The 21065-nt window shown below is 46.0% G+C and overlaps 1 protein-coding gene across 2 annotated transcripts in view; it reads left to right on the forward strand.

Annotated features, from left to right (window-relative positions):
• PDE6B (phosphodiesterase 6B) overlaps positions 1-21065 on the forward strand; it is a 62930-nt gene that overhangs the window by 12212 nt on the left and 29653 nt on the right. For both annotated transcript variants that reach the window (XR_007517706.1, XM_049886530.1), the window contains exons 2-3: positions 2071-2223; positions 2955-3044. Coding sequence is in view for 1 of the 2 variants with exons in the window: in XM_049886530.1 (XP_049742487.1) it covers positions 2071-2223; positions 2955-3044 (243 nt within the window). In the remaining variant the exon portion in view is untranslated. The remainder of the gene's footprint in view (positions 1-2070; positions 2224-2954; positions 3045-21065) is intronic.

Here is a 21065-nt window from a genome sequence, read left to right on the forward strand (position 1 = left end):
ATCACTTCATTCCCAGAAATGCTTGACGTTCACCACCAAAGGGCCAGGAAGGGAGCACGAGGGACTTTGGCAAGGAAAGGGGTGGCATGATGGCTCTGGGTGACCAGGAAGAAGCAGGGCAGAATCTGGACCACAGCACAACCAGGAATAGCCCAGGCCCTCGTGTGCTAACAGCTGAGTGGGGAGGAGGGCATTGTCCAAAGAGCCACTGAAGAACATGAGGTGGCCACATGACAAGCATGTGAGAGGACACCTGTTTGAGGCCCTGGGGCCCACAGGGGTGGGATTGATACTCAGCTGCAAATGACAGCAGTTTAGCCAGCTAGGGTCTCGGGGTCCTCGAGTCACAGGATATCATTGCTCCTGCTCCATGGGGCCATCACCTCCCAGGCTTGCCTGTCCCTCCTGCTCCATGTCACCATTGTCGGCTCTCATCCCAGCACTGGGCACCACGTGGCTGCAATGGCAGACGCACCTCAACGAATCAAGAATGGGCAGGAGGGCTGGCACCAGCCTCTGCCCCTTTATGAGGTCATCAAAAACCCCTAGAAGTCCCCAGGGGACGTCCTTTTACATCCTGTTGGGCAAAACAGAGGCATGGCCACCCCTAACTGCAAGGCAGGCTGGGAATTGAGTTTGCCATTTCTCTGGCCCCCTGGTGGAGAGAAAACCCAGGGACTCCATGGTGGAGAGGAGGCGCTAGAAATCACGTGGCGTTGGTCAACTTCCACACCTGCCACAGGACAAGGGTTGTTGTTGTTAGTCGCCATGGAGTTGATTCCAACTCATGGCAACCCCATGTGTTTGGAGTAGAGCTGCCCCATAGGGTTTTCTTGGCTGTAATTTTTACGGAAGCAGATCGCCAGGCCTCTTCCTCTGCAGAGCCGCTGGATGGGTTTGAACCAGCAACCTGTAGACTAGCAGTTGACTGCAAAGGCAGATACTGCTACTGTTGTTCAATTGACCAGGCCAGAGATGGGTGCAGGCCAGGCCCTGCTTGCTGCAGGTCACACAGACCCAGCCCAGGGTCAGACTCTGGAGCTGTCCACCTTGGTCACTTTGGCCTTTTGTAAAGAAGTGTCAGAACCCAGCAGGTGGAGGGTGAGGTCGCAGTACATCCAGCTCTTAAAAGGAGAGGAACGGTCATCTGGACTGCTTTGTCCCCAGCACTCAGTATGTCTGGACGAGGCTCAGTATGGTGGCCTTGCTTCTTGTGGAAGAAAAACTTAGTGTTCCTCAACCATCCCCAGACCAGGGGAGGGGCCCAGAGGAGCCATCCTAGAACTGGTGGGAGTGGGAGGGGTGGGGACCCCCTCCAGGGGGCTGGTGGACAAGCCATCAGTCAGATTCGGACTTATCCTTCGTTCAGAGGAGGAGCCTGTGGGGTAGGAGTCCCTGGGTGGTGCAAACATTTAACATACTCACTGCTCACTGAAAGGTTGGCGGTTTCAGCCCACCCAGAGATGCCTGGGAAGAAAGTCTTGGCGATCTACTTCCAAAAACTCAGCCGTTGAAAAGCGTATCGGGTGCAGCTCTGGTCTTATACACATGGGGTCGCCACGAGGCGAAGCTGACTCAGTGGAAACTCAGGTTGGGAGCTGGTCTGGAGGCAGGAGGAGACAGTAGCCTGGGCCAGGGTGGATTTGTGGTAGGGGTCAGAGGGGACAGACTCAAGGGCTGGAAGGTATAGAAGGGCCCAGGTCTGTGCCGCCAGCCAGGTGCAGGTAAGGTAGTGGGGCAGGAAGTTCTGTGGTGCCTTGAAGCCTCTCCATAGACTGCTGGCCTGGGGGCTGGGGGTCAGACGTTTAGGGAGCATTGGCTTAGAGGGACGGGGTGAGGAGGAGGGTTGTGTGGAAAACAAGGGTGTGAGCTGGCTCCAGTTCCTGGGGTGGACCAGCTCCCACTGCCTATGACCCGTGTCCTGATGCCCCAGGCCGGGCCATCTGGAGTCTCAACCCCGGCCTAGGCAGTGGTCTCTGCAAAGCTGAGTCCCTTCCACGGGGACCAGGGGTGCAGGGAACTCCCCATCGCTGAGCAGAGCCCTCCCTTGTGTCTCCACCATCGCTCCAGTGCCCCCACTTTAGCCCGTTTGCTGATGAGCTCACCGGGTATGTGACGAGGAACATCCTGGCCACACCCATCATGAATGGCAAGGACGTGGTGGCCGTCATCATGGCTGTGAACAAGCTTGACGGCCAGTGTTTCACCTCTGAAGATGAAGATGTGAGTGCCGTGGGACCTCTGGGCGTGGCCTCTGTGTGGTCCTGGGTGGGTCCCCTCCATGCACACGTGTCTGCGTCTGCACCGAGGCCTGCCTCTAGATCTCCGCGTCTTTGCATGCCTTGTACATGTCTGTGGGCGTCTCCACTTCGCACGTGTCTCTGTGTGTTTAGGAGACAAGTCTGCCTGCGTATGTCTGTGTGTATGCATCTCCTATGGGGCGGGCCAGTGATGGCTCAGCGATAGAATTCTCTCCTTCCGTGCGGGAGACCCGGGTTCCATTCCCAGCCGGTGCACCTCATGGGCAACCACTACCCACCTGTCAGGGAGGCTTGTGTGTTGCTGTGATGCTGAACAGTTTTGACAGAGCTTCCAGACTAAGACAGACCAGGAAGAAAGACCTGGCAATCTACGTCCAAAAACCAGCCAATCACAAAGGTCCGATCCACGACTGACCATGCGGATGTGGCATAGGACTGGACAGCGTTTTGCTCTGTTGTGCATGGGGTTGCCATGAGTTGGGAGCCAACTTGACAGCCGCTAACAACAGCAACACCTGTCTCCTTGTCTTAGCTCCACGTACTCAGCTGTACCGCGGTGTGTTTCTTAGACACAGAAGTCTGTGTGTGTGCTCTTGGGTGGGCAAGTCCTCGGCTCTGTGTGTACGCAGCGCCCCCTCTGGGCACACCTGATGACAAGGATTTTTAACTCTTTTGCTACAATTCCTGTTCCAGGTTTTCTTGAAGTACCTGAATTTTGCCACCTTAAACCTGAAGATCTACCACCTGAGCTACCTCCACAACTGTGAGACGCGCCGAGGCCAGGTACCTGCAGGAGACACCACCCAGGGCTGGTGCTCCTGTCCCCAGCCTCTCTGACCTCTCTAGCCAGCTGGCCTCCACCGGTTGAGATGTCTCGCTCAATGGACCCACCCGTGGTTCCATCCCAAGCTCCCTCGTTCTACCGCTCTGGCCCCTTGCCCTCCTGCCCGATGGGCCCAGACAGCCCCTCCAGCCTCAACTCCTGTGTCCAGGCCACTGAGGGCAGAACAGACTCCGTGATCAGTGACCTCAGCCAGGCCTGGGCTCCCATCCCTGAGCGGAGTTGTTGGGTTCCCTCGGCCTCGGCCTCGGCTTCTCTGTAGGAAGACCAGGGGTGACAGGTGATGTTGTGTCCCCCGGGGCAGCTTCCCAGGGCCAACTGCTCCCAGGAAAGGAGGGTGCAGTGTGCTCTGTGGTTGTGGTGCTGAGTGCGGGGAGCTGCAGACAGAAAGGCCGGCCCCTTCTTAGGAGCTGTCTTGAATCGCCTTTGGAAGGAGCAGGCGTAAATTATAAACAAAGGGAACAGATAGTCTGGCTGCTTGCAAGGTGGACTTCCCAGTCCGGCCCCAGCCAAGCCCCTCAAGAAACAACAGCTTCCTGTGCCGGGACTGCCTTCTCTGGGCACCAGGGAGGTGTGGGGGCCTGACGGGGCAGGGAGTGACGTTCTGTTGTGGGCAGAGGGTGCGAAGCTAATGGGGGCCCTCGGAGAGAAGTCAGGTATGCTCCACCTCCACCCTCCAGGGCAAGTGGTCTGGGGGCCTCTGGACGCCAGGCCCATTGGGGGGTCCTGAGTTAAAGTGGGTGGGCCAGGGAGGGGGAGGGCCAGCAGACAACCAAAAAGGCTGCAGCTGTCAGTCTGGGTGTGGGGCTGGGCTGCGCCTCAGAGAAGGAAGAGAGTGGAGGTGACCTGACCACTTCCTAGATAATGGCTGCCCGTCCCTGGGGGAGGAGGGGGAGGAGATGAGTTTGTTGTGGGTGGCTGGGGTGCTCCGTGATGATGCTGGAACGACTCTGGGTTGGCGATTTTACGAGGGTGGCAGTCATCTCAGCCCAGCGATAGATGACGTCCTGTTGGCCAATTGTTGAGCTGATGGCTCCTCTCATGCCAACTGTCAGACCGCCCATGATTTCCTGAGAAGATGGGATGGACAACTGGTATCCCAGGAGGTGCTGAGCAAGCGAAGCGAGTGTCCAGAGTGGGCTGGATTTTAAGCCACGTTGCTTGCAGTGGCAGTGAACCAGTTCTGGAAGCAAAATATCTACTGGTGCTTTTGCACTTGAGGGCACTGCCGTGGTCAGTAGCAGTGGCGTCACCTCCGACTCATGGCGACCTTATGGGTAACAGAACAAAACGTTGCTCCGTCCTGTGCCGTGTCCGCGATCATTCCTATGTTTGAGCCTATTGTTACGGCTATTGTGTCAATCCATCTCATTGTCTTGTTTTCTCTGACCCTCCACTTTACCAACTGCTGTAACAGAAATACCACAAGTGGGTGGCTGTAACACACAGAAATTTATTTCCTCACAGTGTAGGTGGCTAGAAGTCTGAATTCAGGGTGTCAGCTCCAGGGAAAGGCTTTCTCTCTCCGTCGGCTCCGAGGAGGAAGGTCCCTATTGCTTGGCTCCTTGGGGATCTTCATGTGGTGTGCCATCTGTCTTCCTGCATCTCTGCTTTTTTGCAGCTTGCTTAATTTGCTCTTTTATGTCTCAAGAGATTGATTTAAGACACACCTTCACTAGTCCTGCCTCATTAACATAACCAAGAAAACCTATCCCCAAATGGGATTGCAACCACAGCTAAAGGAGTTAGGATTTCCAACACATATTTTGAGGGGACACATTCAATCCATAACACCAGTCTGATGTCCTTCTCTACAGAGTGGTCAGGGCATTCATCGTTCTAACTCCTGCTGGTGAACTTCACCAAGACTACGTATGTAGGCCCGTTTCCTGATTTTCTGTGGCGAAAAGCATAGCCAGAGAGGACTGAGGTCCTCGAGGCCCTGACCAGGATGGAAAGCCCTCGGGCCCAGCTGGGGCACCCCAGGATTCATCAAACACAGGGCATCAGCCTTGGGCCGAGACGGGAGCACCCTGGGGAAGGATCCCAGGTGGTGGTGCAGCTCCCCACCAGTGGGGTGAGGTCAGCTGGGCAGGAGACGCTGCCTCTGCCAGTTTGCAGACCTTACGTACAACAGAACACGACGTCGCCCAGTCCTGCGCCGCCTTCACAATCATCGATACGCTCAAGCCCATTGATGTAGCTATTGTGCCAATCATCTCATTGAAGGTTTTCCTTGTCTTCGCTGACATGGCTGTCAGTTTGCTGTACTGTGGTGGCTCGCATGTTGTCGTGACGCTGGAAGCTATGCCACCAGCATTTTGAATATCAGCAGAGTCACCATGGTGGACAGGTTTCAGCTGAGCTTTCAGACTAAGACAGAATAGAAAGAGAGGCCTGGTGATCTGCTTCCGAAAACTTAGCCAACGGAAACCTTATTAATCACCACTGAACACTGCTACAACAGCAGCTGGAATTACTCATCGGGGCAGGGGGGGTACCATTTAGACAACTTCAGGCATTATCTGTTTCTTTACCGGGTGGACGACTGGCTACTCACTTTTCTGTAGGAATCGGGTGCCAGCGATCTAAGGGCAGGGTTTTTTCCCAGCGTGGCTCATGTGATTTGTGCCTTTTGGGCAATACTGGGAATTTCGTAGACATCGCATGTCACACTCTGATTCTGATTTTGAATCATGATTGTTTGGAGGGTAGGAATCCCTCCCAGCTGTTGCTTTTGTCACAATTAGGTGTTGTGTGTGTGTGTGCGTGCTTTAAGTGAAAGTTTACAATTCAAGTCAGTTTCTCATGCAGGAACTTACTCACACATTGTTATGTGACCCTAGTTGCTCTCCCTACAATGTGACACCACACTCCTTCTCTCCACTATGTATTTCCCATGTCCATGCAACCAGCTCCTGTCCCCCTCTGCCTTCTCATCTCACCTGCAGACAGGAGCTGCCCACATAGTCTGCCATGTGTCTACTTGAGCTAAGAAGCTCACCCCTCACCGGTATCATTTATGTCTTATAGACCAGTGTAATCTTTGTCTGAAGGGTTGGCTTTGGGAATGGTTCCTGTCTTGGGCTAACAGAAGGTCTGGGGACCATGACCTCTGGGGTCATTCTAGTCTCAGTCAAACCATTAAGTCTGGTCTTTTTATGAGACTTTTAGGTCTGCATCCCACTTTTCCCCTGCTCTATCAGGGACTCTCTGTTGTGCTCCCTGTCAAGGCACTCATTGGTGGCAGCTGGGCACCATCTAGTTCTTTTGGCCTCAGGCTGATGGAGTCTCTGGTTTATGTGGCCCTTTCTGTCTCTTGGGCTCATAATTACCTTGTGTCTGTGGTGTTCGTCATTCTCCTTTGCTCCAGGTGGGTTGGGACCAATTGATGCGTCTTAGGTGGCCGCTTGCTGGCTTTTAAGACCCCAGAAGAACTTGGGCATTTTTTAAGGAGCCCCGGTGGCTGCTAACCAGAAGGTTGGCAGTTTGAACCCACCAGCTGCTCCATAGGAGAAAGATGTGGCAGCCTACTTCCATAAAGATTGACAGCCATGGAAACCCTATGGGGCAGTTCTACTCTGTCCTACAGGGTCACTAGAAGTCAGAGTCCCCTTGGCAGCAGTATTTTTCAGTACACCCCTCTTACTCTCTCACAAGAGCCTCATATTCTAGACGCTTCTTCACTGTGAGCCGGGGACACAGGGTGTGTGTCAGAGCAGAACTGCCCTCCGTAGGGCTTTCAGTGGCTGATTTTTCAGAAGTAGATCACCAGACCTTTCTTCCAAGGCACCTCTGGGTGGACTCGAACCTCCCAACATTTCAGTTAGCAGCCGAGTGCTTTCATCGTTTGCACCACCCAGGGACTCCCCTCAAACACAAGTGCTTGTTTATTCAATGTTCTTCTTCTTTTGAAATTGTCTTCAATGATTCATGTAAAATATCGTTGTATCAAATAACATGTTTAAGTATGGCGTTGTCCACACATTTAGAGGTCTCCATTTTTCCTTTGTGACTGTCGTATAATGCCTTCTGGAATTGGCTCTGAAATATGTCGGTTCAAACAATCCCCCTTGTCAGTATCACTCAGGGACCAAATTCCTGAAAAAAAAAGAAATTGTCAGCCACACTCCAAGGGAGCATCAAAGAATCAAAGTACGAGACAGCCAGCATTTCAGAAAGCAAGGAAAGTACAGAAAAAGGTCGGACTTCTGAAGTTTTGTGTAAACCTCCCTTTTATCACATTGTTTTTGTAAGCATCTGTCTTAGGCAAAACCAGTGAAGCGTATGTATATAAAAGGGAGGTGTGTGTGTGTGTGTGTACACATTAGTCATAGAGAGAGATTTATCTCATGGAAATGGCTCACGAGGTTGCAGAGGCTGGAAAGTCCCAAGTCCATGGGTCAGACGTCAGGCTGGAGGCTTCTCCTCACTCACGTAGCTGCAGGGGCTGACGAACCCAAGATCCACAGGTCAGACAGCAGAATTCTGGGGGGCTGGCAAGTCCAAAACCTATCAGTCAGGGGACAGGCTAGAGATTCTGGCAGGTTTGCATCCCAGGCTCTGTGGGTCAGGTGACTAGAAGAGTGCAGGGTGGGAGTTCTGTCAAAATCTCTATTTAGAATCTGGAGGCAGAGCCTACGAGGGGGAAACTCCCTTTTCAACTCACGGACACAATAGCACCAAAAACCAAACCTGGCAGCTCCCTGTTGATGTATTGCTACAACTGTTTTTGAATGATCTTCAGCAAAATTTTACTTACATGTGGTATGAACGATATTGTTTGATAATTTCCACATTCTGTTGGATCACCTTCTTTGGCATGGGCACAAATATGGATCTCTTCCAGTTGGTTGGCCAGGTAGCTGTCTTCCAAATTTCTTGGCATACGCAAGTGAACTCTTCCAGCATTGCAGCAGCTTGCTGAAATACCTCAATTGATATTCCATCAGGAACCTTGTTTTCCTCCAATGCCTCAGTGCAACTTGGTATTCTTCCCTCAATACCATCGCTTTTCCGTCACATGCTACCCTCCTGAGGTGGTTGAACATCGACAAATTGTTTGTCGGTACGGTGACTCTGTTTTTCCTTCCTTCTTCTTTTGATGCTTCCTGTGTTCAATATTTTGCCCATCTCATTGCCATCAAGTAGATTCTGACTCATAGCAACCCTAAAGGACAGAGTAGAACTGCCCCACAGGGTTTCCAAGGAGCAGCTGGTGGATTCAAACTGCTGACGTTTTGGTGAGCAGCTAAATGCTTAACCACTGTGCCAGCAGGGCTTCCACAATATGACTTGACATAACATTGCTTTATGGCAGGCAATCTGCTCCACCCAAGGCCAAATGATTTCATCACATGTTTCCATAACAACAACTAGACTACTATTTGGCCTAGCAACTGGGCACCATAGCCAAGTCAAGTTGACATATAAAAGTAACCATCACACAACACATTGCAGTTGGAATGCCATACTTACATTGCATTGAACCATTCTTGCAGTGGTCAACATCCTAATCAGGCGTGGCATGCCATCAGCATCCCCAGCAGTGGGACAGCTAGAGACAGTGCCTCCACAGAAGGAGGACAGAGCTCACAGCATCTCCTCTGCAGGGCTCCCACCATCAGGGCTCACCTTGAGTCCAATCCTGAGAAACAGACAAATCCAGGGTGCGAGACGTGCTCAAGGCAAAATCCTGGGCTCATCAGAAATAAAGAAACCAAAACCCGTTGCCACGGAGTCAATTCCAACTCACAGTGACTCTATAGGACAGAGTAGAGTGCCCCATAGGGTTTCCAAGGAACGACTGGTGGATTTGAACTGCTGATCTTTTGGTTAGCAACCGAGCTCTTAACCACCGCACCACCAGGGTTCCTCAGAAACACATGGTGGTGAAAAATAACAAAACAAACAACAGCAATAAAAAAAGCAAAGGGAACTGGTCTAGACTACAGTCCTAAGAACGAAACTCCATGCATAGACTTGGGCAGGGTTCTGGACGTCAGAAGCTAAGAGAGACATTGGGGGCAGTTGGGGAAGTGTTTTCATAGACCGTAAAGCAGACGATGTTGTTGTTAGTTGCTGTCAAGTTGGCTCTGACTCATGGCAGCCGCTTTATATATAACAAGTGCGAAACTTTGCCCGGCCCTGCGCTGTCCTCACAACCGTTGCTATGGCTGAGCCCATTCTTGCCGCCACTGTGTCAATCCATCTCATTAAGGGTCTCCCTCATTTCCGCTGACCCTTTACTTTACCAGGCATGAGGTCCTTCTCCAGCAATTGGTCACTCTTGATGCTGTGTCCAAAGTAAACAAGACAAAGTTTCACCATCCTCACTTCTAGGAGCATTCTGACCAATTTGTTGGTTCTTCTGGCAGCCCGTGGTACCTGCTGCATTCTTCGCCAGCACCAAAATTCAACTGCGCCAATACTCATGCAGTCTTCCGGATTCGCTGTTCAGCATACGAGGTGACTGAAAATCCCATGGCTTGAGTCAGGAGCAACTTAGTCCTCAAAGTGACATCTTTGCTTTTTAAAATTTTAAAGAGGTCTTCGGCAACAGGTTTGCCCAATGACGTGGTATGTCATTTGCTTTCTTGACGGCTACTTCTGTAGGCATTGGTTATAGTTCCAGGTAAAATGAAATCTTTGACAACTTTAATATTTTCTGTTTATCGTGATGTCGCCTTTCGGTCCAGTTGTGAGGATTTTCGTTTTCATTATGTTGTGGTGCAATCCATATGGAAGGCTGTAGTCTTTGATCTTCATCAGTAAGTGCTTTAAGCCCTCTTCACTGTAGCAAGCAAGGTTGTGGCATCTGCATAATGCAGGTTGTTAACGAGTCTTCCTCCAATCCTGATGCCCCGTTCCTCTTCATATAGTCCAGCTTCTCAGGTTACAGCATACAGATTGAATAAGTATAGTGAAAGGATACAACCCTGACGCACACGTTTTCTGATTTTAAACCACACAATATCCCCTGGTTCTGTTCAAACCATTGCCTCTTGGTCTATGTACAGGTTCTGCATTAGCACAATGAAGTGTTCTGGAATTCCTGTTCACCGCAATGTTATCTATAATTTGTTATGAGCCACACAGTTGAATGCCTTTGTGTAGTCAATAAAACATAGATAAACATCTTTCTAGTATTTTCTGCTTTCAGCCAAGACCCATCTGACATCAGCAATGATATCCCACGTCTTAAGCCCTCTTCTGAATCCGGCTTGAATTTCTGGCAGTTCCTTGTTGATGTACTGCTATAACAGTTTTTGAATTATCTTCAGCAAAATTTTACTTGCATGTGATATTGTTCAGTAATTTCCACATTCTGTTGGATCACTTTTCTTTGGAATGGGCACAAATATGGATCTCTTCCAGTTGGTTGGCCAGGTACCTTTCTTGGTGGTATGTGGTCCCCCTGTCTCTCTGCTTACTTCTCTCTTTTATATCTCAAGAGATTGCCTCAAGACACAATCCAGTCTTGTAGGTTGAGTCCTGCCTCACTAACACAACTGCCGCCCATCCTCCCTCATTAACATCATAGAGGCAGGATTTATAACTTATAGGAAAATCACACATACCAGGAATCATGGCCAGCCAAATTGATACACACATTTTTGGGGGGACATAATTCAATCCATGATTCCAGGACAGTGACTTTATGCTTTTTCCATCTTCTTTTGATGCTTCCTGTGTCATTCAATATCTTGCCTGTCCCATTGCTGTCTAGTCAATTTGGACTCATAGCGACTCTATAGGACAGAGTAGAACTGCCCCATAGGGATTCCAAAGAGTGGCTAATGGATTCAAACTGCTGACCTTTTGGTTAGCAGCCATTGCTCTTAACCGCTGCACCACCAGGGCTCAATTTTTGCCAATAGAATCCTTCAATATTGCAACTTGAGGCTTGAATTTTTTTTCTCTTCTGTTCATTCAGCTTGAGAAATGCCAAGTGTGTTCTTCCTTTTTGGTTTTCTAACTCCAGGTCTTTGCATATTGCATTATAATGCTTTATTTTGTCTTCTTGAGATGCCCTTTGAAATCTTCTGTTCAGCTCTTTCACTTCATCATTTCTTCCGTTCACTTTAGCTACTCTATGTTCAAGAGCAAGTTTCAGAGTCTCTTCTGACATCCATTTTGGTCTTTTCTTTCTTTCCTGTCTTTTTAATGACCTTTTGCTTTCTTCTTGTATGATGTCCTTGATGTCATTCCACAGCTCATCTGGTCTTTTTGGTTGTTAGCGTTCAATGTGTCAAATCTATTCTTGAGATGATCTGTGAATTCACATAGGATATACTCAAGGTTGTATTTTGACTCTCATGGACTTGTTTTAATTTTCTTTAGCTTCGGCTTGAACTTGCGTATGAGCAATTGGTGGTCTGTTCCTGCAGTTGGCCCCGGCCTTGTTCTGACTGATAACATTGAGCTTCTCCATCTCCTCTTTCCACAGATGTAGTCGATTTGATTCCTGTGTATTCCATCTGGTGAGGTCCACACATGTAGTCATAATTTATATTGTTGAAAAAGGTATTTCCAATGAATAAGTCATTATATTAGACTTGCAAAATTCTATCATGCAATCTCCCTCGTCATTTCTATCACCAAGACCATATTTTTCAACTATCGATCCTTCTCTGTTTCCAACTTTTGCGTTCCTATCACCAGTAATTATCACTGCTTCCTGATTGCATGTGTGATCAATTTCAGACGGCAGAAGTTGGCAAAAATCTTCAATTTCTTCATCTTTGGCATGAGTGGTTGGTGCACAAATTTGAGCAATAGTCCTATTAACTGGTCTTCCTTGTAAGCATGTGGATATTATTCTATCACTGATAGCATTGTACTTCAGGATAGAACTTGAAATGTTCTTTTTGATGATGAATGCAATGCCATTCCTCTTCAATTTGTCATTCCTGGCATAGTAGAGCATATGATTGACTCGGAATGGCCAATACCCATCCATTTCAGCTCACTAATATCTAGAATATCGATCTTTATGCATTCCATTTCAATTTTGACGACTTCTGATTTTCCTAAATTCATACTTTGTTCATTCCACATTCCCAATATTAATGGATGTTTGCAGCTGTTTCTTCTCATTTTGAGTAGTGCTTTATCAGCAAGTGAAGGTCCCAAAAGCTCGACTCTATCATGTCATTAAGGTCAACTCTACTTTGAGGAGGCTGCTGTTCCCCAGTCATATTTTGAGTGCCTTCCAACCTGAGGGGCTCATCTTCCAGCACTATATCAGACATTGTTCCACTGCTATTCATGAGATTTTCACTGGCCAATTTTTTTTAGAAGTAGAACTCCAGGCCGTTTTTCCTATTCTTTCTTAGTCTGGAAGCTCTGCAGAAACCTATCCACCACAGGTGATCCTGCTGGTATTTAAAATACCAGTGACAAAGCTTCCAGCATCACAGCAACATGCAAGCCACCACAGTACACGAAACTAAGAGATGAGTGGTGGCCATAAAGCTTACAGCCTTGGAACCCCTGTGAGGCAGTTCTTCTACTCTGTCCTATAGGGTTGCTATGAGTTGGAATCGACTTGAAAGCAATGGGTTTTAATGACAAATGTTGTTGAGAATCTTTTCTCATGTTTTCCATCTGTATGTCATCTTTGGTGAATTGTCTGTTCAGATCTTCTGCCCATTTTTCAATTGTGTTTTCTTATTATTGAGTTTTAGCAGTTCTTTATATATTTTGGATACAAGTCTTTTAGCACATATGATTTGCTAATACTTTCCCCCAGTCTATGGCTTGCCTTTTCATTCTCTTAAGAGTGTTTTTCACAGATCAGAATTTTTTTATTTTAATGAAGTTCAATTTATCCATTTTTTCTTTTATGGATCAGCCTGTTAGTGTTGCGTTTAAAAACTCACGGTCACTTGGATTTTGTTCTGTGTGATCTCGTAGAAGTTTTATAGTTTTGCATTTTGTATTTAGGTCTACGATCCATTTTAAGTTATTTTTTTAAAGGTCTAAGATGTGTGTCTAGATTCAGTTTTTGCTTATGAACATCCAGTTGTTCCAGCATCATTCCTTGAAAAGGCTCTTCTTTCTCCGTTGAACTGCCTTTGTTCCTTTGTCTAAGATCAGCTCACTCTGTTAGTGTGAGTGTATTTCTGGGCTCTCTATTCTGTTCCGTTGATCTCTATGTCTTTTCTTCCACCAATACCACACTGTCTTGATCGCTGTAGATTTACAGTAAGTCTTGAAGTCGGGTAATGTAAATCTTCCAAATTTTTTTCTTCTTTACTATTGTGTTGACTTCTTGTTTTTGTTTTGTTTTCATAAAAACTTTCAAATAAGTTTGTGAATATCCTCAAGCTAGTGTTCTAGGGTTTTTGTTGGACTTGCACTGAATCTACAGATCAAGTTGGGAAGAAGTGACATCTTAATGCTACTGAATCTTCCCCATTCATGAACATGGAATAGGTCTCCATTTATTTAGATCTTTTATTTCTTTCATCAGAGTTTTGTAATTTTTCTCATATAGATCCTGTATATATTTTATTAGATTTATACTTAAGAATTTCATTTTTTTATGCTAATGTAAATGTTATTACATTTTTTATTTCAAATTCCAATTGTTCATTGCTGGTATATAACCTTATATACTATTACCTTGATGTAATCACTTATTAGTTTCAGGAGTTTTTTGGTCAATTCTTTGGAATTTTCTACATAAACAATCATCTTACCTGTGAACAAAGAGAGTTTTATTTCTTCCTTGCCAAACTACATAATTTTTATTTCCTTTTCTTGTCTAATTGTATTAGCTAGGACTTCAGTTCAATGTTGAATAGGAGCAGTGAGAGGAGGTATCTTCACCTTGTTCCCAGTTTTAGGGAGAAAGCATCCAGTTCTTTGCCATTGAGTATAATGTTAGCTGTAGGTCTCTTTGTAGATGTTTTTTAATCAAGTTGAAGACATTCCACTCTATTTCTAGTTTGCTGAGAGTTTTTATCATGAGTTGGATTTTGTCAAATGCTTTTCCTGCATTAGTTGATATGATCATATATTTCTTTTCAGGCCTGTCGATGTGATAGATTGAACTAATTGATTTTTGAATGTTGAACCAGCTTTGCATATCTGAAATAAATTCCACTTGGCCTTGGTGTATAATTCTTTTTATACATTGTTGGATTCAATTTGCTAATATTTTATTGAGGGTTTTTGTATCAATGTTCATTAAAGATATTGATCTGTAGTTTTTCTTTCTTGTACTGTCCTTATCTGGTTTAGGTATTAGGATAATACTGGCCTCATAGAATGATTCAGGAAGTGTTCTGTCAGCTTCAATTTTATGGAAGGGATTGTAGAAAATTGATATTATTTCTTTTTAAATGTTTCGTAGAATTCACCAGTGAAACCATCAGGGCCTGGTGCTTTCTGTTTTGGAAGATTATTATTTATGGACTCAATTTCTTTAATAGTTATAGATCTATTCAAAATATCTATTTCTCCATGCTTTCAGAGAAATTTCAGATAAAGCAGACTTAATTTTCCCTGACTTTTGGTAGTTTGTATCCTTCAAGGAATTGGCCCATTTTATCTAAGTTATCAAAAATGTGGGCGTAGAGTTGCTCATAATATTCATTTATTATCCTTTTAATGTCCATTTGATCAGTAATAATGATCCATCTTTTATTTCTGATATTAGTAATTTGTGACCCTTCTCTTTTTTCTTAGTTATCCTGGCTAGAGGTTTATTAATTTTATTTATCTTTTCAAGAACCAGCTATTGGTTTTGTTATTTCCTCTATTGATTTTGTTTTTTATTTCATTGATTTCTGCTCTAATTTTTTATTATTTCTTTTCTTATGTTTGTTTTAGGCTTAAATTGCTCTTCTTTATCTAGTTTCCCAAAGTAGAAACTTGGATTATTAATTTTAGATCTTTCTTCTTTTCTAATATGAGCATTTAATGCTATAAATTTTCCCCAAGCATTGCCTTCTCTGTATCGGACAAATTTTAACAAATAGTATTTTTCGCCAGGCGCTCCTTGGAAACTCTATGGGGCAGTTCTACCCTGTCTTTTAGGGTCACTATGAGTCGGAATCGATTCGATGGCACTGAGTTTATTTTTGTTTTCATTTAGTTCAAAATATTACTTAATTTCTATTGCAACTTCTTTGGCCCAGGTGTTACTTAGAAACGTGTTGTTTAATCTTCAAATATTTTTGGAGATTTTCTGCTATCTTTCTGTTCTTGATTTCTCATTTAAGTCCATTGTGGTCTGAGAACACACTTCCTATAATTTCTATTCTTTGCAATTTGTTAAGGCGTGTTTTATGGCCCAGAATGTGGTCTATCTTGGTGAATATCCTATGTGAGCTTGAGAAGAATGTGTATTCTGCTGTTGTTGGATGAACTATTCGTGTCAATTAGATCCAGTTGATTGATGGTGCTACTGGGTTTAACTACGCCATTAGCGATTTTCTGCCTGCTGAATCTGTCACTGAAAGAGAGATATCAAAGTCTCCAGCTATAATTAATAGTGGGTTTGTCTATCTCTCCCTGCAGTTCTGTCAGCTTTTGTCTACATATTGTCATGCTCTGTTGTTAGTGCATACATTTTAAGGATTCTTGTGTTTTCTTGGAAACTCTGGTGGTGTAGTCGTTAATAGCTATGGCTGCTAACCAAAAGGTCTGCAGTTCAAATCCAGCAGGCACTCCTTGGAAACTCTATGGGGCAGTTCTACTCTGTCCTATAGGGTCACTGTGAGTTGGAATCGACTCAACGGCAATGGGTTTGGTTTTTTGGTATTATGTTTTCTTGGAGAATTGACCCCTTTATCATTATGTAATACCCTTCTTTATCCCTGATAATTTTCTTTGTTCTGAAGCCTTCTGTGTCTGAAATTAATATAGCTACTCCAGCTTACTTTTGACTGGTGTTAGCATAGTATGTAGTTCTCCATCCATTTACTTTATTAAAAAAAAAAAATCCTGACAATAAGCTTTATTAACTTTCTACAATATTCCCACTTGCTATTCGAGGAATAATGAAAAAGAATATGATGTTTTGAGGATGAGATGGAGGGTAGGAGAATGAATAGGGTAAGAGAATTGCTTTATTATGGTAAAATTTACATAACATAAAATTAGCCATTTAAAGCATACGAATCAGTGGCATTTAGTACATTCACAATGTTGTGCAGCCATCACCTCTGTTTACTTCCTAAACATTCTCATCACTCCCAGAGGAGACCCTGACCCCACTGAGCAATCATTCCCCATCCTCCACTCCCTGCCCCTGGCAACCACTAATCTGCTTTCTGTCTCTATGGGTTTTTCATATGAATGGAGTCATATATTATCTCTAGACTGCTTCAAGGGTAGGGTATTTGCAATTCCTCCTTCCTGTACATTTCTGTCATTAATTTCACTTATGCATATGCTGTGTTTTTAGGTGCCGTCAAGTTGAACTCCACTCATAGTGACCCCATGTAACAGAGTAGAACTGCCCCATAGGGTTTTCTAGGCCGTAATCTTTCTAGGAGCAGATTGCTGGGCCTTTCTCCTGAGGAACTGCAGGGTGGGTTTGAGCCACCAACCTTTCTGTCAGCACCCAGGTGCTTTAATCATTGTGCCCCCAGGGCTCCTTTTATATGCTAAAACCAAAAAAAAATGAAACCCATTATCACTGAGTCATTCCAACTCATAGTGATCTTATATGTACTTTTATATGCAGTAATCAGCTAATGTGCTGTTACTATTATTACTTTAAACAAATATTTGTCTATTAGATTGCTGTGGAATGAATTGTGTCCTCCCCCCCGCCAAAAAAAACATGTATTGGAATCCCAACTCCTATATCTGTGGATGTAATCCCATTTGGAAATAAGGTTTCTTTGTTACGTTAATGAGGTCATATCAGTGTAGGGTGTGTCCTAAGCCTAATCACTTCTGAGTTATAAAAAGAGCAGATTAGACACAGAAGTAAGCACAAGCAGCAAAGAAGATAGATGTGATGTGAAGCCCGTCAAGGAACCAAGGAACACCAGGGCTACAGAATCTGAGACAAAGATCTTCCCCCAGAGCCAGCAGAGAGACCGCCTTCCCCTTTAGCCAGCGCCCAGACTTTTAGCTCCAGGACTGCGAAAAAGAAATTTTTGTTCTTTAAAGTCCCCCACTTGTGATATTTCTGTTATAGCAGCACTAAGAAACTAAGGCATAGATCAATTAAGAATGAGAAAAATAAAAATAAAAGATTTTATTTTGCCTTCCGTTCTTCCTTCTCCAGGGATCTTCCTTTCTTTATGTAGACCTGAGTTTCTGACCTATACCATTGTCCTTCCTTCTAAATAACTTTCTTTAACATTTCTTTCAGGGCAGGTTCACTGGTGATGAATTTCTTCACTTTCTGTTTGTCCAAGAAAGTCTTTATTTACCCTGTACTTCCGAAGGATAATTTGAAGGATATAAGATTCTAGATTGTTGAGATTTTTTTCTTTCAACAGTAAATATTTCACTACAATCTCCTTTGCGTGCATGGTTTATGACAAGATGTCCAATACAGTTTTCTCCTTCTGCCTCTATAAGTAAGGTGGTGGTATTTGTTTTGTTTTGTCTTGTCTTCCTTTTCTGGCTTCTTACAGGATTTTCTCTTTGTATTTGGTTTTCTGCTGTTTGAATACGATATGTTTAGGTGTAGATTTTTTTTACATGTACCCTGCTTACTGTTCTTTGAGCTTTGTGGATCTATGGTTTAGTGCCATTAATTTTTGAAAGTTTTCTTCCATTATTTCAAGTATTTCTTCTGTTCCTTTCTTTCTTCTCCTTCTGATATTCCTATTATATATATATTACACCTCTGATATCTTTGAACCGCTGACCCCCCCATATCTCTAAACACCTAATCCCCCCAACTTCTCTGAGTGCTTGACCCCCCCCCCACCATGACATCTCTGAACATATAACACCCCCTCACCCGAACCTGATGCTTGCTCCTATCTCCCACCTTGGCGAGTGGTGCCACTATTCTGGAAACTTGGGAGTCATTCTTGCCATCCCTGTCTTAGTTTCCTAGGGCTGCCAGAACAAAACACCACAGGTTGGTGGCTTTAAAGAACAGAGGTGTATAGGCTCATAGTTCTGGAGGCTAGAAATCTGAGTTCAGGGCATTGGCAGGGCTATGCTCTCTCTCTGTTCACTCTGGGGGAAGATCCTTTCTTTGTCTCCTTCAGCTTCTGTAGCCCTGGGTGTTTCCTGACTTTCCTTGAATTATAGATGGATCCTCACATGTTGTCTTCCCCTGTGTGTAACCCTGTTTCCGTCCTTCTCTTTTATAAGACACCATTCAGAAGGGATCAGGACTGGGACTCACCCTACTCTAGTATGAGTTTTTAATTTACCTAATAACATCTGCAGAGAAAAACCCCTATTTTCCCAAACAAGTTCACATTTGCCAGTGCAGGGTTAGGACTTCAACATGTATTTTGGGAAGACACAGTTCAATCCATAACTCTCCACCTCCATGTTTTCAAGTCCTCCCAAATATCTCCACCCATGTATTTGTATTTGCACACCCTTTGCCCTGACCCAGGCTCTCTTCACCCCCACCCCACCCCACTCCTGTGTACCTCCTGGCCAGCCTCCCTGCTCACCTGTGCACCATCCAGGCACTACACCAAGCAGGTCCAAGAGTGACCCCCACCCACCCACCTGGAATCTCCTCCATGGCTTCTCATTACCCTGAGATGCAGACAAAGCCCTCATTGTGACCCACTCCTTGTGCACATTCCTCTTCACCTAGGGAATCCTGCCTGCCCCACATGTCCTCAGCAGGACTGTTCCCTCCCCAGAAATGCTGCCCAGAGCCCTGACTCAGAGAAACCCAGAATCTCATCACACTGCTCATCACAGTCCCAAGTTGGTGTTTTGTTTGTATAATTATTCGATTAATGGCTCCCCCTCCCGCAGGAGGACAGGGCTCATGTCTGGTGTGAGCAGTGGTTCTGACCAGGGCTTTGTACTAGGAAAAGTACAGGGAATATCTGTAGAACCAATGCAAAAAAGATTAACAGTCAACACACACATATGCACACACATGCATAGACGTACGCGCCCATACATATACACACACACTCGTGTATGCACACATGCATACTCACATGTGCACACTCACATATGTACACATGCACACACACTCATACATGCACACATCATACTCACACATATATGCACACTCACAAATGCACACTCACGCTCATGTATGCATACATATGTACATACTCACACACCCACATATGCACACATGCACACTCATACACATGTACACACACAGTCACACGCATGCACACGCACACACATGCATACTCACAAACCCATTCACACTCAGATTCGTGAAAAATCATGCACACATGTATTCACACACTCTCACACACGTATATGCACTCACAGACTCACACACTCACAGGCATGCACTCTATGCTTGTGAGATGGTCCATGATAGCGGACTTGGTGTTGTTTCTTTCACAGTGGACCTGCTATTGTGCATTTCTCCTGTAGCGTGTCTGATGGCCCTGTTCCCCCATCGATGAAAAGCACGGTGTGCGTTTCTCCCACCGCTGGGCTTGGTGTTGTGTTTATCTCCTGACATAGACTCGGTTTGTGCTTCTCTCCCACAAGTGGACTTGGTATTGGGTAGTGGTAGGTTTCACCTATCACTTGCCAGCTGGTGGTGCAGAAATTCATGTCCCTTGGATTGCTAGGGAGTCAAGGCAGGGGTTGACTAAGGTAGGGGCAGTATCAAAGAAGTGCTGGCTATGGCATAAATGGTGGGGGTTGACCAGAAGTTCCAGTGCAGGAGCGGCGTGAGCAGAGCTGAGAATTGGAGGCACAGGAGTCTCTGGACATATGTGAGTCCAGGATTTCAGAGGCAGAGTGCGCTGGGGATATAGAGGCTACAGATGCCCAGGGCATTGATAGCTCGCAGGATAGTGGCAGGCGGGAGTAGACAGGACACCAGAAGTCAAAGTCATCATGCCTTGGTGTGGGGTAGCAGTGGGCATGGCCAACATGAGCTCCCCCAGTGGGGACGTATGGGGATACACAGGAATAGACCCTGGTCTGAAGGTGGGTGTGTGCGGGAGGACTCCAGCTGGCCTTCAGAGGGACACAGAGCCTGGGCAGCTCCTTCTGGTTAGATGACACTGAGAGGTGGTGTCTTCGGTAATAGCAAGGAGCACAGGGGACTACAGAGGACCCAAGAGAGGGGCTGGCAGGAAGGGAGGCTGCAAGGAGGAGTCACGGTGGAGGAAAAGGACTTGGCACTAGGCAGCACTCAGCACTGGCAAGAGGGTACACGAAGCTGTGAGGGTGATGGTGCGAGAGAGCAGGGACCAGAGGGGTCTGCTTTTGGGCAATGATGGGAGAACCAGAGAAATGGGGCTCCAGGCTGGGTGGGACGGAGAGCTATAAGGAGTGAGTCCCAGCCCTGGCCAGGGAGTGATGTCCCAGGCAGGGCCAGCTGGCCTTGCCCCACGGAGCATGTTAGTGAATCATCACTCTCAGATTCACTTTGCTGAGCCCACGAAAGGGCCTGATATCCAGAAAGCAATGAATCGCTACCCTCAAACACCAGCATCTCAGGCTGCTCATGAGAGTGGTCCATTGTGCGGCTGCATGGTCACATCTTTCCATTTCAAGCTCATGGCAATTGATTTAAATGTTTATTCAGACATTCATTCACCACTCAACCGAGTGCCAGTCCAGCGCTAGGTGGTGAATAGAAGGGACGGGCTCCCAGCCTGGTGGCCTCACTGTCCAGTGGGTTTCTGGGGGCCTCTGTGCTCATGGGTTGTGGATGACACCCCAGTTCCAGAGCTGTTAGAGGTGTGGCCGGCAGTCAGTGGCTCCTCCTGCAGTCAGGTGGTATCTGGGTCCCCTTGTGTGTGCTGTGGGCAGTGTATGTATGTATGTGTGTGTGTGTGTGTGTGTGTGTGTGTGTG

Source organism: Elephas maximus, chromosome 5 (genome assembly GCF_024166365.1).
Source record: "Elephas maximus indicus isolate mEleMax1 chromosome 5, mEleMax1 primary haplotype, whole genome shotgun sequence".
Taxonomy (NCBI): domain Eukaryota; kingdom Metazoa; phylum Chordata; class Mammalia; order Proboscidea; family Elephantidae; genus Elephas; species Elephas maximus.